The sequence below is a fragment of the Dendrobium catenatum genome, unplaced genomic scaffold (assembly GCF_001605985.2).
Source record: "Dendrobium catenatum unplaced genomic scaffold, ASM160598v2 fragScaff_scaffold_1497, whole genome shotgun sequence".
Lineage (NCBI taxonomy): Eukaryota > Viridiplantae > Streptophyta > Magnoliopsida > Asparagales > Orchidaceae > Dendrobium > Dendrobium catenatum.
Genome location: NW_021319959.1, coordinates 696,997 through 710,081, shown reverse-complemented (window position 1 = coordinate 710,081; position 13,085 = coordinate 696,997). Strand labels below are relative to the sequence as shown.

Here is a 13,085-nt window from a genome sequence, read left to right as displayed (position 1 = left end):
AAAGTTTATCTTTCATACGATTTTATTGCGTGAAGCTCACTTAGTGTGTTATTATTATTATTTGAAGTAAAATAAATGCAGTGTAAAGCATGACCAATGATGGCCGACAATAGCATGCAATGGGTGACGGTGGTGGCGGGTGGCAGTTGGTTATGACTGATAGTAGGTGGCGGTCGGCCGTGGCTGACAATGGGGGATGATTGTGGTGGCGGCATGCTGTGGGTGGCGGTTAGAAATGGGCACGACAACCGACGATGGTGGCGGGCAATGAAGTTCTGGTGCATTTGAAAATCACTCAAATATAAAGAATTTCAAATACACAAAAATTTTACATTGCATTTGATTTATTTAAGACCAAATAATAATATCTTAAAAACCTCCTGTATTTGAAATCCTTCACAATCCTCTCAAATCAAACAGCCCCTAGTCTCAATTATTTCATTTTATAAAGCATTTTCTTAAACTCTTGACAAGTTGATAATTGGGCCGAAAGTAGTTGAAAGCTGGGCCAACACTGGTCCACCGTAAAAGGCCAATAATTGGGCCTTTGACCGGCGAGGAACAGTGTCAATCCGACCAAGGAGGTAAGGATATCCTGCCGCTCAGACGAAAATTAGAAAGCCGTAGGTTGGATTTAATACAGGGAGACGACGATCTCGTGGCGTGGCGATAAAAGGCGACAGCTTTCGGCGATCCAGCGCGGGTGACGGCGAAGATGGCATTGGAGCTTGAAATATTGGGGATGAACTTTGGCTGCGTTCTTGGGGCACTCAGCGCTGGGAAGTTCCCGGAGAAGGATTGCCTTCTTCCGCTCCTGTCGAAGGTCATCGGCTACTGCATCATTGCAGCCTCCACCACCGTCAAGGTCCCTCAGGTACTCCCTCTGCACCCGCTCGATCTTCCTTTTATGTTATCAGCTTTTCCTATTCTGGTTTGCTTGATTTGGAAGAAATCTTCTGTTTTATTTATAGCTTTAGCGGGCAGAAGTACTTTTGGGGTTTATAGGTGCTTCTAGGAGAGATAAAGCTTTTCACTATGCATGTTGGTTTGCTTTTGCGGACTGCAGTTTCCCCTAATGTAATTTCGGTGGTTAGAGTGTAATGAGCGTAATGGGATATTCAGAGATGAGCGATTGAGAAGTGATTCCCTAGGTGGATGCTTAGTGGTATTTGTTCATAATGAGAAGGTAGGAGAAAACAATATAAACTTCCGTTTCTAGAATTCTTAGGCTCTATGTTTACATTCTATGAAAATAAAGATGAGGTATAGAAGAGTGACAGGTATTCTGCATGAGTTCTTCGAACCATCATCTGGTCATTTACGCTTTTGAAGGAGGATTATGAACTTTGAAGATTAGACACAATATAGGGAAATTTTGTGACAAGTATTATTAGGGCTGCAAACGAACCAAGCCGAGCCAAGTATGTGAGTGTTCATGTTTGTGTTTGTTTAACATTAGCTTGTTCATGTTTGGTTCGTGTTTGATTCGAGCTTTATTATTTGTGTTCATGTTTGGTTCATTTAATTTAAGGGTGTTCATGTTTGGTTCATGTTCGTTTGTTTAGTGCTTATCGAGCTTTGAACAAGCTATGTTCGTGAACATATTTCGCAAACAATCTGTAGAACAAGCAAACCTTAAATTTGTTCATGAACATCATAAACAAACAATCTAACAAACATGGACAAATATGAAATGTTTCTTGTTATTAATAAAAAATAATTATATTATTATGTTATAATTAAAGTTTTTATATTATGTACATTTATCAATTTTATAATAACATATTATTTAAGTTTTTATCGAGCGATTTTAATCGAACCCGAATCAAGCTTTTTATCGAGCTTGTTCATGAACATCAACTGATGTTGTTCGCAAACATAAAACGAGCTGAACGCATTGGTGTTCAAGCTTGTTTATTTAAGAATCGAGTATTTAAAATATTGTTCAAGTTTGTTTGTTAGTTAATTAAACGATCACAAACGAGCTTTAATCGAACCAAACAACGAGTAGTTCGTCGAACGTTTGGTTCGCTTGCAGCCCTAAGTATTATAGACTTATCCACTTTATTTTTAGTGATCTGATATATTTTCCCTAATATGTGGAAATCTTGTGCGTCAACTTAAAGTGACAGATCCAATTCATTCTAGTTACTTTGATATTTATTATTATTATTATTATTATTATTTTTGATGGGCTCACTTGGGCTTCCTATCCATGTTATCTCGTACTCTCCAAAACATTTCCCAAATCCTTTTCCAGAGGACCGATAATGCTGTAATTAAAGCGTGGAGTTGGCGTATATGTACCGCTTCATTCAAATTAGTGTTGTTTATCGAATTCAAATTATGATTCTTTATTTGAAGGGAGGATGGGATCGAACCTTTCCTATATGTGTTGGTGGGTTTGTAGTTAAGATCTAAAGCGTATATGCAGCTCTTAAAAAAAGTAAGCTATTTATTTATTTATTTTTAATTTTTGCCTCCGATAAATTTTTGAGCCAATTAAGTGGATGAGTGGCTTGATCCTTAGAGATAGGATACGAAATGAGCATATACGTGAAAAGGTTGGAGTAGCTCCAGTAGAAGATAAGATTAGAGAGAGTCGCCTTAGATGGTTTGGTCACATTAAACGAAGGCCTCCCGATGACCCGGTTAGGAAAGTTGAGGTATTAGATTTGACTTATGTTAAGAAAGGTAGAGGTAGACCTAAAAAGACTTGGTTAGAAAATATTAGAAATGATCTTTCTTTATTAGATTTAAATGAGAATTTGATTTTTAACCGGACACAATGGCGAAATATGATTCATGTAGCCAACCCCACATAGTGAGACAAGGCTTGATGTTGTTGTTGTATTATTATTTTTAATATTTCTCTGCTATGATTTGGTTCAGTTTTAGGTTAGGTTATCTCTTAGGTTTATGTTATCCTCATAGTCTCATTCCTCTATAAGTAGAGATGTGATAGGAAATACTCGAGTTCGCAAGTAACCCTAAGGTAATACTTGAGTTCGCAAGCAACCCTAGTCAAAATCAGCCCATAACAATGAGCAAAACTGCTACCCCAGCAGTTTTACAGCAGCTCCGCAGCAGGAAATGCACTCAAACAGAGAAATATAAGGAAAAGAAACAAGGTTTCCACTAGTAGATGCAAGAAAACAAAGAAAGATACAACGTCCTTCGATTCGAGAGGAAGAACAACTCTCCACAAGTCTCTAGCAAACCCTAGAGCCCAAGCACACAATGAGATCTCAAACTTTTCATTCAAATTCAAGATGAGGACCTAATTCCCCCCTTTCCCCTCTTTAACTCTCATCCCCATACAAAATCCCTAAACAGCCCTTCTATTCAAATTTTCCCCCCTTTCCATTCAAATTTTCCCTCCAACCCTTGAATTAACTCCATGTGGGGCCCGCCTAGAGTAAGTAAGGACCGGAGGGGCCCGCCTAACAAGATGCTGCTGTAATAGAACTAAGTAGAGGCCAAGCAATAAGATTAGTTTTGATTTGTTCTTCTCTCTCTCTCTCTCATCAAAGAAGTTCAAGAGGAACTTCATCTTCATAATGTACAAATTACAATATAAGGCTAATGATGATGATTATCTTGATCTCAAAGAGTTGAATAAGGCTAATGAAAAAAATGATGATTCATAATGTTAATCTCAAATAGTTGAAATAAGGCTAATGATGATGATAATCTTAATTTTAAATTAACAAATTACAATATAAGAATACCATTTAGCCCTTCTAAAAGAGCAACAACAACAACAACAACAACAACAAGCCTTTATCCTACTACGTGGGGTCGGCTACTGAATCCTTTTTCTCCATTGTGTCATATTAAGAGTCAAATTCTCATTTAAATCTAATAAAGAAATTTCATTTCTAATATTTTCTAACCAAGTATTTTTAGGTCTATCTCTACCTTTCTTAACATAAGCCAATTATAATATATCAATTCTCTTAACCAGGTCATCAGAAGGATGTCGTTTTATGTGACCAAACCATCTAAGCGACTCTCTCTATTCTTATCTTATGAAGAAGCTACTCCAATCTTTTCACGTATATGCTTATTTCGTATCATGTCTCTAAGAGTAAAGCTACTCATCCACTTGAGCATCCTCAACTCTGCAACACGTAACTTAATATTGTGTTTCTCTTTTAATGACCAGCATTCTGCACCATAAATTGCAGGTCTCACCACCATCTTATAAGATTTTTCCTTAAGTTTGAGGGAAACTTTTCTATCACACAACAAACCTGATGCATTCCTCCACTTCAACCATCCAACATGAATTCTACTAATAATATTCCCATATATTTCACCATCACTCTGAACAATAGACCCAAAATATTTAAAATATGCCCTCTTATTAATGATTTCATCGCCCAAAGTCACAATCCCCTCACTAGATCTATTACTAAAATTACACTATATATTCAGTTTTAGATCCACTCAAACGAAAACCTTTAGACTCTGAGATTTACCTCCATAATTCAAGTTTACCTTCAACACCCTCTGTAGTCTTATCAGCAAAAAGAATATCATCATCAGAAAGCATACACCAGGGTACAACCTCTTGCAAATGCCGAGTGAGAACATCCATGATTAAAGCAAAAAGATATGGGCTTAAGGCTGATCCTTGATGTAATCCAACTGAAATAGGAAAATACTTGATCAACCATCTTATGTTTGAACACAAATAACAACTCCTTCATACATATTTTTAATGACTTGAATATAAGCATTATATACCCTTTTCTTTTCTAGAACTCTCCATAGCACTTCTCTGAAACTTTATCATAAGCTTTCTCTAAATTAATAAATATCGTATGTAGATCCTCCTTATTCTGTCTATACTTCTCTATCAAACATTTTAATACAAGTATAGAATATAAGCCACTCATCCACCTGAGCTTCCATAGTAGCCCTTCTGAAAGAACCCTTTGCTATTTTGCTGTAATTTTTTAGGATTAATTGAATGAATCGTCATTGATTTTTTTTTTCTATTTTTTCCATGTTCACTCAACAGAAAGAAATTAGCTATCATATATTATTTTAAATTTGTTTGAAATATTGGGTTTTAACTAATGTTGGTGTCAAATTGGCAGTCTAGTTTAAAGGGTTGTGAACCTTTCATTTTGTTTTGCAAAATCTTGAATTTAGATTTTGCATTGTCCAATGGGCTGATTGTGATCCAGAGTATTGAAAATTGTCCATTGCCTATTCTAAACTCAATATTTGAAGGTCTTTTCCACATATTGAACCTGCCTGATTTTGTTTACCCTCTTAGTCAAGGCATGCCTCAATCTGAACCTTAATTTAAAATAAAATATTTGAATAGATGCTGCCTGTAAATTTTTTGGTAATTCAGGAAAGATTGGGTATGATATTCAGCCTTTAAGGTTATTGCCTAGCAGCGTCCGAGCAGGAATACTAAATGTTCGAATGTTTCTTCTTCATCATATTTTAGCCTGAATTTGAATGATTTCCTTAAGTTATCTCTTTCTACGCTTTGATTAAAAGGGATCTTGAACTAAAAAATAGACCTAGAAGCTAAAAGAGGGTATCCTGAGCAATTGCAAGAATTGGGTTCATTGATATAACCTTTAAGAGAATTAAATGGAACGACCATACCTTTCATTGTAGAATATCATACTATGGTGTAAGGATTCCTTAAGTCATATAGCAAAAATCATAAAAGATCATTAATAGTTTATTAATGATTCAATAATATAAGGTAAAAGTATCCTAAATAAACATAATGCCATAGAAGTAGAAAATAAGATTGGTCCAGAATGAAAGAAAATCAAATTAAAAAATTTTCACGACAAAGAAAAGAGCTAGATTGATAAATGAAGCTGTCATAGTTGTAGATCAGCTTATTAGAACACAATGCAAAATACTAAAGCTCATAAAAAAAGATTACTATATATATTCTCGAAGGAATACATATATTTAAAACTTATAGTAGTTTGCTTACAAATCCCATATTTAAATTTAAAAATAAATTAGTTATGCTCAAAGTTGTCATCATCATATATCGAAATGATCTTTTTCATAACATCCATTTTTTCATTCAAAATAACCTTATCCTGATCGCATCTTCTGAACTGAGCAAAAAAGTGTGAGCTACTTATCCTTGTACTAGGTGATATAGCCACATTTCATGCTCTATTATAGCCTTGCTTTGTTCTTTGAAACACTAATATGCATGGATTGCACCTCATTGCATAATAAGCTATAGCATTAACTTTTTTACGCCATTGACAAGCATGATTGAGAGATATTGCACATTTTACTTCTGTATTGTTCTAGCTTAATTCTTGATGTTTAAATAATCAATATTTTTGGTTGAACCCTCACGGTTTATTTACATGAGTAGTTTAGTTTTTTGAATTTTTTTCATTTCTTTTTTAATTTATCTCTTGTTGTAAGTTTTCAGCAATTTTCACTGCAATGATTCTTTAATGCTTCCTTACTGTAATTTAGATAATTAAGATACTGAAGAACAATAGCATCAGAGGACTTAGTGTTGCGGCTTTTGAACTTGAGGTTGTGGGCTACACGATAGCTCTTTCATACTGTCTTCATAACGGTCTCCCTTTTTCTGCATATGGGGAGTTAGCATTTCTTTTAGTTCAAGGTATACTTTTCAGTTTATAATATCCTATTTGGGAAGCTACCAATTGTGTATTTATTTTCTAAAATATTTCTTTCCCGAGTATTATTTTTTGTGTATCCTCATTGTCTGTGACACTAGCCTCTATGTTTCTGGTGCAGCTATAATTTTAGTTGCCATCCTCTACTACTATTCATCGCCAATTGGAGTTAAAATATGGATAAGGGCCTTGCTGTATCCTCTATGATATTTCAATATCTTATTAGTTCTTTTTAGTTCTTTGAATTGCTTGGTAATTAATAACTTGGTTGTTGGAAAATCAAGTTTTAATTGCTTTTTCTAGAATTCAGAATGCATACTTAAAGATGGGTTGGATAGATATTGTGCTGTGGCGCCTACAATATTGGCAGGTCAAATAGATCCTGTTCTGTTTGAAGCTCTATATGTAAGTCTTTCATTCTTGTGCATCTAAGGCTTCGTTTGGGACAACTTTTTTGTTGCTTTCTTAAACAGCTTTCTAGTACAAAAATTTCTTGAGTTAGAAAATTTTATACTAGAAAGCCGTTTTAAAAAGCAATACGAAAGCTGTCTCAAACGAAGCCTTAGTTATTATTGAGGAATTGGAATGCTTGAATTATCAACAAGAGAAGTTTTTGCTTGCAAAATATCATCATCATCATTAGCCTTCTTCCAACTTCTTCCAACTATTTGTGATTGGATTTATGAATCCTCGTTCTTCATTTATTTTTGTTCAGTGCCACTTAAGGTGCTAAATGCATGTGTATCCGGAAATATCCAATTTGTTTATGCAGGCCCTTTCTGTTCTTTATGTCACGTCCTATGGAGGGTTGCATTTGAGAGTGGTTTTGCCCTTTTAACTCCTTTCAGAATGCCATTACGTCAACTTATGTGGACAATGATACACATAACTATATTTCCTACCATTTGAAACTTTTTTTGGCTAAAGAGTCCACCTTAATTCCTCTCTATGGTTGAAATATAGGTCTTACATTTTAAATTAGCATTAGCTTTTCTATCTTCTCCTGCCATGTTATCTGATGCTTTGAAGTGGCAAAACTTCTTTTGCAGGCTTCTCAGCATGCTATATTTTTTTGTGCTAGAATTCCTCAAATATGGAAGAATTATAAAGTAAGTTTTTTTTTTAGCTATTGCATTTAAGAAACCTATCTGACACTTCAAATCAGATTATCTAATGCAACTTTAGTAGTACTAATAACCGGGGTAACAAATGCATGATTGTACATGCATGTTTTTGCCTCTGGTCTATCTGCCCCGTCTTTTGGCTTATTTCATTTGTATTGATATTTGTGTGTGTCTATGCCAGCATGTAGCTTTGTTATTTCCTTATGCATGTATACCAGTTTCTTATGTAAACATCACATTTCTATTTGAAAAATAATTTATTTATTTTTTCAGTGGGTTTCAATATTTCCAAATGACATTTTAAAGCAGTTAAAATGATTGTAAAACAACTAAGAGGACATCTAGGATTAACTTCTATTTTTTGTTTTTGAAAACATAGCAATTTTTTTTAATGATAAAAAAATCTTTTAGGTAATTTTTAGATATTCTTATTTTTTGAATGAAAATCATTCCGAACACCACCCACCAGATGGCCGATCACAATTGCCTCCTACCCTCACTGCCTTATGCAATTTGAAATAAAAAGCATTTATTTAGGGTATCTAATATGTTTTTTATTCATATTAAAATTTAAACTAAACATAACAAAAAGCAAAAGCAAAAGTGTATTCAAACGGCCCCTAAGCTTTTACTTTGTTTTTTAAAGAAAAATATTCATTTCTCTTTCAGGTCTCATTTGATTTCTTGTAGATAAAATTAGAAAATTATGATTTTGTTTTAACTCCCTTTATATTTGAAAATGAATCACTACATTTGACATGGAGAGTTAATATCGATTCCTAATTACTCCCAATCAAATGATAGATAAAGAAAAAAAAAAAATATTTGTTTTTTAAAATGTTTCTATCTTTAAACAACCACTCAATAAATTTTAAAATTCTTTTTTGGTTAATAGTTTAGTTTCGTAAATAATTTATACTAGGCAGATATCCCCCGTTACCTTTTTTATAATTCACTTTATTTTCTTAGTTCATCATAGCTTGGCATGACTCACAATGCTGGTTATTTTGTTTTGCAGAACCAAAGCACTGGAGAGCTGAGCTTTGTTACATGTCTTATGAATTTTGGTGGATCTATTGGTGAGTTTACTTATAAAATTTATGTCAATTCTCACAAAGTTTTAGACTCATTCAATGTTTTTAACTTTCAAAGCTTTGTAAAAGTTTTTTTTTTCTTCTTCAAAATGTAACATTGTTTAAATTTGTGATTTTGATTTTTTTTTTTGTATATTGCATAAATTTAATATAATTTTTTAATTGCCGTTGTGCTGATTAATTATCAGTTTTTTATTTTGTCTTTTGTTGTTTTTCTGTAATATTGAAAATCCTTATTCCTCCTGGATTCTTTGCCATTATGCAAGTTATTTAAGGGGCATGTGCATTGCACGTGATCTCCCACATCCATTACAAGGGTTTAAGTTTTAGACATTTTTAAATATTTTTCAGTAACTTCATTAGATCTTAAAATTACAATCTCAATCATTTTAACTTGCTTGTTAAGGGGAAAAAAATGCTCAGTAATGACTCGCTATTTTTTTTATGATGACAAACCCACTATGCATATGATGGTTAGGTTTCCTCTTCTATCCCGCTAGACATAATTTTGGTGTTTTAACAATCAATTCTATTATTTTTTTTACAAAATAAAGGTTGTGTTTTAAAATAGGAGAGGATGTATTTCAATCTTGTAAATTATGGCTATGCAAATTGCCAAAGGATATCCAGAGCCAATTTTTTGGTAAATAGAATAGAGTCTTAGTAATAAATTTATTACAATTAATTAAATAGGAAAAATCCTTTAGTGCTTTATTTTTTATATATATTTCCATATTTTCTTTGATAAGACATCTCTTTTGGTGTAATTTTAGTAGTAATAGATCTAGTGGGGGGATGGTGACTTTGGGGGATCAAGTTCTTAATAAGAGTACTTGTTTTAGATATATTGGGTCTATTGTTCAGAGTAATGGTGAAATGGATGGGGATATTATTAGTAGAATTCAAGTGATGGTTGAAGCGAAGGAATGCAATAGGATTGTTGTGTGATAGAAAATTCCCCATCAAATTTAGGGTTGATAAGAAGGTGGTAAGACCTGCAATGCTTTATAGTGCAGAATGTTGGTCATTAAAAGAGAAGCATAATATTAAGTTAAGTGTTGCAGAGATGAGGATGCTTAGGTGGACGAGTGGCTTTACTCTTAGAGAAGGATACGAAATGAGCATATACGTGAAAAGGTTGGAGTAGCTTCTCTGGAAGATAAGATTAGAGAGTCTCTTTAAATGGTTTGGTCACATAAACGGCGGCCTTCTGATGTCCTGGTTAGGAAAATATATATATGAGATATGTCATATATTAAAAAAAGGTAGAGGTAGACCTAAAAAGACTTAGTTAGAAAATATTAGAAATGACCTTCCTTATTAAATTTAAATGATAATTTAACTTTTAACATATCACATTGGAGAAAAATGATTCATGTAGCCAACCCGTCATAGTGGGATAAAGGCTTGATGTTGTTGTTGTTGTTGTAAGACATCTAGGGGTGTCAATTCAGGTCAACGGGTCGGGTTCGGGTCGAGCCCGGAACTGACTCGGCACTATTCGGGTCAACCCGAACCGACCCGTTTTTAAAAACCGGTCAGGTTTCCGGACCCAAACCTGACCCGATTTGGGTCCGGGTCAACCCTACCCGACACGAATGATCCAAAGTTGACCTAAAATTGCTAGTTTTTGGGTCAAAAATCAGGTCAATCTTCAATTTTTGGGTCAAAATCGGGTAAAAAACGGATCGATCTCGGGTTTTCGGATCAAATAAGAGTTTTCGTGTCAATTTCGGATAATTTTCGAGTCAATTTCGGGTTCCTGGGTCAACCCGAAACCGACCCGATTTTTAAAACGGGTTGATTTGTTGAACCTGAACCCGACCCGTTTCGGGTCCAGATTGACCCTAACCCGAATTTTTTTAGGTCGGATTCAAATCGTGTTTCGGGTCGTGTCAAAAATTGACACCCCTAAAGACATCTCTTTTGGTTTTCATAAATCTTTTTGGGAATTGGTAACCAAAAATTTTTCAAAGACTAATAAAGTTACTGGATATCTTTGGTTCACTTTTATAATGAAGTATAGGTGATTGATTCAGTTTTTTGCATATAGTTATTAGTCTCAGACTATTTCCTTATTACTGATTGCAATTACAAAACTTTTTTGCAGCCAGAGTTTTTACGAGCATACAGGAGAAAGCACCAACAAGCGGTATCCTTGGTCTGATAACTACTCTTTTTCAGCCCATCATGTGCTTAACTTCCGTATTCATGCTATTCTTTTACAATGAGTTTTATTTTTTTCACATTATTTTCTTGTTTGGTCATGTCTGCATTGTTTAACTATTATTCCTTTTTATTGTTTTGCTTTCTGCTTTATTCAGTAGACTCATTTGCTTTCTTCAGCACTAATTGCTTGACATCTTTCCATTTGTATTCTTTGACATACATGTACCTAATTAGTTGCACGCTCGGAAACTTTTCTGAATTTCATCTGTTTGTTAGAAAAATATTATGTGGGGAGAAAACCCGAAGAAGATAACTCTAATAGCTAAACAGCTCTAACACCTAAAAAGAGTGGAAATACTGTTTCAATTCCAAAAATTTCATTCATATATTTGTTCTTACAACCATTCAATTTATACTAATCAAGTAGATAAACCTAGAAGGTTCTAGAAGCAGCTAACAAATTAAAACAGTTATACCTAAGGAGTATTTTAACTATAAGATGCGCTGCATCAAAATCACTTCCTGGTATATGCGGAACAGATATGAGTAATTAGTAGACACAGGAATATTAGATAGTTGTATATTTTGTTGCATATTTTAACTGGGAATACTGCTTACCTGATTATGTTGTCCTTTTTCTCTGTCATTTTCCTTGAATATAAACTAGAGATGCCAATAGGAAACTTCTTGTAGCCATCAATGTAGCCTCACTCATTTCCCCTCAAAATTAAAATTTCCTGGTTTTTCAACACTAGTTATTCTAAGAGAAAAAAGGTTTTTAATCCATTCTATGAATTTAGTTATTTGGGAATTCATTATAGAAATTTTTAACCCCTCTTTCCATCTTCATTGTTTATTTTAAATACTGTGCCTATAATGCTATTACATGGCAAATTTGTTTTGACCTACTCCATAATGATCACCTTTTTGTAGCCTTTCTGTAATTTTCAAAGGTAATTCTCTTTAATCTTGATTATAATTTTCTTTCATGCTATACCCTTTTTATGTGCGGATCTGATAGTTTTGCCATGATCAAGCAATCATTTCATAAATTTTCATCTAAGATGACAAAATTGTATCATTTTGGTTAACCATTTTTTCAAACTTCGAGTGATTGAAATACTTGCTTGTCATTAAAGTGTGCAATCCCTACATGTTCAACTCGTCAAAATGATTTATTGATCTAATTGCTCAGAAAAAAATGCATCAAATGAAGATAGCTTGAGAAAATCATTTAAAATTTACTATATATATATATATCATCAACCCAAACATAATATTAAACTGAGATGCTCTTTAGGCATATTTCCCCTTCCTTGACCATTATATATCAGTTCTTTTGGGTTCTTTCCTTGGAATATTCACAAATGGCACCATCTTGAGCCAGATGTTTGCTTATCAGAAGCCCCCAGCAAAGAAGGAGAAGAAAGTGCAGTAAATCATTTGTAAGCTTTTAGCTTTTTACTTTGAATCATCGATCTTCTACGAGACTAGTAGGAGGCTTAATGGTGTTGTTTTAGCTTCTAATACTCATTAAATGTTTTTTTTTTAATGTTTTCCTTGTTGCTCATCTGTATTGTCTTTATTTTTGTTACTTTACTGGTTCCAACGCTATTATTATTCATAAATCTCCACATCAGTCTACATTTTGCTCATTTGGCTCTGTTTAAACTCAACACTCTTTCGAAATTGAGATTTACTTCTTGCATTCAGTGCTTGTTTTAGATTTGTTTGAGTTTGAAACTGATAATGATGTTGATGGATTTAATTAATTTTACTGTTTTCTGAATAAATTTTTTGATTTTAAGCAAACAAATAAGCCTGTAGTTGAATTATCTTTCAAGGAAAATGATTACATGCTAGTAAGTTTACAAGGATTGTTAGATGCAAGGGTCATTAGTCTCATAGCATTATGCCAAAGCCAATTTCTTAATATTTGGTTCCTATTTCATCTCAACAGTTACAGTTTTAGTAGTTTTCCCATTTTCAGCTATTACAGTTAAGAGCTAAAGCCGAATTGATTTTTTGTTATAAAAATA

General features: G+C 33.6%; 1 protein-coding gene across 1 annotated transcript; it reads left to right on the top strand.

Annotated features, from left to right (window-relative positions):
- The first annotated feature begins 591 nt into the window (after positions 1-591).
- On the top strand, positions 592-12,701 carry LOC110106039 (mannose-P-dolichol utilization defect 1 protein homolog 2). The gene is made up of 8 exons (XM_020835762.2): positions 592-874; positions 6,490-6,643; positions 6,781-6,853; positions 6,998-7,064; positions 7,709-7,768; positions 8,802-8,862; positions 10,988-11,029; positions 12,381-12,701. The coding sequence occupies exons 1-8, from the start codon at positions 716-718 to the stop codon at positions 12,482-12,484; spliced, it is 720 nt and encodes a 239-aa protein (XP_020691421.1). The 5' UTR covers positions 592-715; the 3' UTR covers positions 12,485-12,701.
- Positions 12,702-13,085: the final 384 nt, after the last annotated feature.

What these genes read in the sequence shown, in the direction of transcription:
- LOC110106039 (XM_020835762.2), top strand. Translation starts at nt 716, where the DNA reads ATGGCATTGGAGCTTGAAATATTGGGGATGAACTTTGGCTGCGTTCTT. An exon ending in ATATGGATAAGGGCCTTGCT is followed by an intron (nt 6,854 to 6,997) that starts GTATCCTCTATG and finishes TGGGTTGGATAG; the next exon opens with ATATTGTGCTGTGGCGCCTA. An exon ending in AAATATGGAAGAATTATAAA is followed by an intron (nt 7,769 to 8,801) that starts GTAAGTTTTTTT and finishes TTTGTTTTGCAG; the next exon opens with AACCAAAGCACTGGAGAGCT.